At 47.8% G+C, this 3,995-nt stretch overlaps 1 protein-coding gene across 1 annotated transcript; it reads left to right on the top strand.

Moving 5' to 3' along the window:
* Positions 1 to 743: 743 nt before the first annotated feature.
* Positions 744 to 1,672, top strand: LOC143383892 (pseudouridylate synthase TRUB2, mitochondrial-like). Its single transcript, XM_076838892.2, has one exon. The coding sequence runs from the start codon at positions 776 to 778 to the stop codon at positions 1,640 to 1,642; it is 867 nt and encodes a 288-aa protein (XP_076695007.1). The 5' UTR covers positions 744 to 775; the 3' UTR covers positions 1,643 to 1,672.
* The last annotated feature ends 2,323 nt before the right edge of the window (positions 1,673 to 3,995 follow it).

Raw genomic sequence — 3,995 nt, 5'->3', positions numbered from 1 at the left:
AAAGTATGTTGACACCCAAGTTGACAATAGTGAAACTGTGGAGCCAACCTAGATGCCCTTCAGTAGATGAATGGATTAAAAATTGTGGCATATATACACAATAGAATTTTACTCAGCATTAAAAGAGAATTTGCAGGAAAATGGATGGCTTTGGAGAAGATAATGCTACGTGAAGTTAGTGTTTTCTCTGATATAAGGAGGCTGACTCATAGTGGGGTAGGGAGGGGGAGCATGAGAGGAATAGATGAACTCTAGATAGGGTAAAGGGGTGGGAGGGAAAGGGAATGGCTGGGAATTAGCAAGGGTGGTGCAGTGTGGTAGACATAATTATCTAAGGCTTGTTTAAAAAGTGTTTTTTTTCCTTTCTTCTCCTCCTCTCCCTCTCCCTAAAAAGATTATGCAGACAGTGTATCTCTTCTTCCCCTAAGTTAATTGCTCTTGAACATACCCACTACAGGAAATAGAGCCTGCTGAGGGTCTGGAAATCGAATATTTCCCAAATTATCAAGTGAATTTTAACACACCATCAGGGTGCCCTGGGGCCTTCTACCAGAGCACATCTGGAATGTAGCTCTTGAAAAACCCTTTTCTTTAAAACCCTTCTGTCCCTCCTGATCCAGAGAGTCACAGCCTTTGGGACACGAGTCCCCTGTATTTCTCCTTTGCTAGCAAAGCAATAAACTTTCTTTTTCTTTTTTCTCAAAACCATGTCCTCTTTTTCTGAGAGCCCGGGGCGCCCGAGGCGCCAGGGGTGCGGGGGGCGTGGGCTGTGGTTATGGGTCTGGCGCGGTTGAATGGGCTCTTCGCCACTTATAAGCCCCCGGGGCTAAAGTGGCTGCACCTGCGGGATACTGTAGAGCAGCAGCTTCTAAAGGGTCTCAATGCCACAAAGCTGTCTGTTCCTGAACAGCGTGTTCGCTTCTTGTTGGGCCCCATGGAGGGCAATGAAGAGGAGCTGGCCCTCACAGCCACCAGTGTGCCCACCCTCACCAACCACAGGCTTGTGTGTGGGCCAGCATTCACCAGCCTGAAGATTGGTGTGGGACATCGGCTGGATATCCATTCTTCTGGGGTACTTGTGCTTGGCGTGGGACGTGGACGAAGACTCCTCACCGACATGTATGATGCTCACCTCACCAAGGATTATACAGTGCGCGGTCTTCTAGGCAAAGCCACAGACCACTTCCATGAGGATGGACGGCTGGTGGAGAAGACTACATATGATCATGTGACTAGAGAGAAGCTGGACCGGATTCTAGCTGTTATCCAAGGCTCCCATCAGAAGGCCCTTGTGATGTACTCTAACCTAGACCTGCAGTCCCAGGAGGCCTATGAGATGGCCACGAGAGGTGTGATCCGGCCCATGAACAAGTCTCCGATGTTGATCACTGGCATCCGGTGCCTCCATTTTGCACCTCCAGAGTTCCTCTTAGAGGTGCAGTGTATGCACGAAACACAGCAGCAGCTGTGCAAACTGGTGCATGAGATCGGCCTGGAGCTGAAGACCACTGCTGTCTGCTCCCAAGTGCGGCGCACACGGGACGGCTTCTTCACACTGGACGATGCCCTCCTGAGGACTCACTGGGACCTACACAGCATCCAGGATGCCATCCAGGCTGCAGCCCCCCGGGTGGCAGCCTAGCTGGAAAAGAACCTGAAGCCAAGGTTGGGCACCCAGGAGCTCCCCAGTCCCGGCCTATCCTGAAACTCCGAAGGCCTAAGCTCCGCCGTGGGGGCAGGGAGCTGTGCAGGGCATTGATAGGCCAGGCCGTTGGCGGGGCAGTGGGCGCCATGGCATAAAGGCTCAGTATTCATGAGCCAGAACCAGTGAGTGTGGAGAAGCTCTTCTACATGGACACAAAACTGAGTCTGTAATAGGAAAGATTAGTGGGCTTAACCCAATTGAAAAGGAAAAAACTCTGTATGGAGAAAGAGATGATAAACAAATGACAGACTAATAAAAAAACCTGCAGTATCTTTAACTAGGAACAGCGTCCACAGGCTGTATGCACTCACACCTGTGCTTTTTTTTTTTTTTTTCCTTTTTGTGGTTGAGCCAGGGCCTTCAGCATGCTGGTCAAGTGCTTTACCACTGAAGTACATTCCCAGCCCAATCTATACCACATAAAGAACACCCGACAGTAAGAACAAAATGACAAGAAAATTGATACGGAAAAAAAGAACACACACACACACACACACACACACACAATATGGTGATCATTTCATGTCATTTAGTATTCTTTTACAAATATTTTTCCAAAAATAGTTGAGCAATGATTTGAACTGTGTGTGTATCAAAAGTAATCTAAGGGGCTGGGGCTGTGGCTCAGTGGTTGCCTAACGTGTGTATGGCCCTGGGTTTCACCCCCAGCACTGAAAAACAAAACCCAAAAATCCAAGAAGCTAGTGCACCAGAAATGGCCTTCAGCCTCCCTATTAATGAAAGAAGAAAATGAGAGGACTCTACTTGTCTCTCATAGTGGGAGAATTAATTAAAAGATAATAGGCCGGGCTAGAGGTATAGCTCAGTTGGTAGAGTGCTTGCCTCACATGTACAAGGCTCTGGGTTCAATCCCCAGCACCACACACACAGGGAAAAAAAAAAAAAGTAATATGCTGTATTGGTAATGGGGCAAGAAAATGGGCCATCTGTGAAACTGTGCTCTCTTAGGAGTAATTGGTAGTGTGTATCAGAATTTAATCCTTCTGCCCTATGATCAAGCCACCATCAGGATTCTGTCCTCCTACATGGTTAGAGACATTTCTATACAGACAACTGTTGTGGCTGTGTTGTAACAGTAAAAAGTGCAGGAGGTGGCATATGCCTATAGTTCCAGCAGCTCAGGAGGCTGAAGCAGTTCAAGGCCAGCCTCAGTAACTTAGCAAGACCCTGTTTCAAAATCAAAAAGGGGTGGGAGGGCTGGGGATATAGCTAGCTCAGTTGGTAGAGTGCTTGTCTTGCATGCACAAGGCCCTGGGTTCTATCCCCAGTACCACAAAAAACAAAATGGGGCTGGGGATGTGGTACAGTGGTTAAGCACCCCTGGGTTCAATCCCTGGTACTGGGGGAAAAAATTGCAATGTAATTAATCCCTAGCAAGGGACTAGATAAATACACATGGCATAAAAGGCACAAAAGACTCTATTCCAATGTCCTGAAAGAAGTCGGAAAAAAAAAAAACATTTTTCCTGTCAGTTTTATTTCTCTAGGCTCTAGACACTCTGACCCCACATGTACTTAAAAAAAAAAAAAAAAAGAGAGAGAGAGGGCTGGGGATGTGGCTCAAGCGGTAGCGCGCTCGCCTGGCATGCGTACGGTCCGGGTTCGATTCTCAGCACCACATACAAACAAAGATGTTGTGTCCGCCGAAATCTAAAAAATAAATATTAAAAAAATTCTCAAAAAAAACCCACAAACATGTCCTCATTATTAAATTGGCATTTGTTGGCACTGGGGACAGGGACTGAGCTTTCAGTTACAAAAGTGGGGAAGGGACAGGGGGAAATAAATTAAGGTACAGCCATCTTCTGGGGTACCTTAGCCTGGTCCCTGAGGTGGGACCTGGAATCAAAGCCACACACACCCCACCTCTTGTCTGAGGACAGTCAATAATGGGCCTGGGTTCCCCAGTCCAGGGAGGCATTTATCTGGTCTCTTCTCTGAGCAATGCTGACTGGACAGCTCTCCCCTGTGCTCCCTGCAGCCCCAGGGCCTGGATTCAGCACAGAATCCAAGCACAGATGAGAATGTGCTCTCCAATCCCTAATTATGGCTGAACCAGTCTCTAGCATGAGGTTGTTATCTTGGTAGGAACTGAGGTTAGTAAAACACAGAGATGCAGGTCCTCAGTGCTCCAGTGTTGCACCTTGGAAGGCCACACATGCAATGGACTGAGGCTGAGGAGCCCCTACACATGACTGAGTCATCAGTAACTCCTTCTCCTTGGGGGAAAAATGCCTCAGGCTGCCTCCTAAATAAGCTCTACTGTTTG

This window comes from Callospermophilus lateralis, chromosome 18, assembly GCF_048772815.1.
Source record: "Callospermophilus lateralis isolate mCalLat2 chromosome 18, mCalLat2.hap1, whole genome shotgun sequence".
NCBI lineage: Eukaryota > Metazoa > Chordata > Mammalia > Rodentia > Sciuridae > Callospermophilus > Callospermophilus lateralis.
The sequence above is the reverse complement of the archived record's forward strand: the minus strand, read 5'-3'. Positions and strand labels throughout refer to the sequence as shown.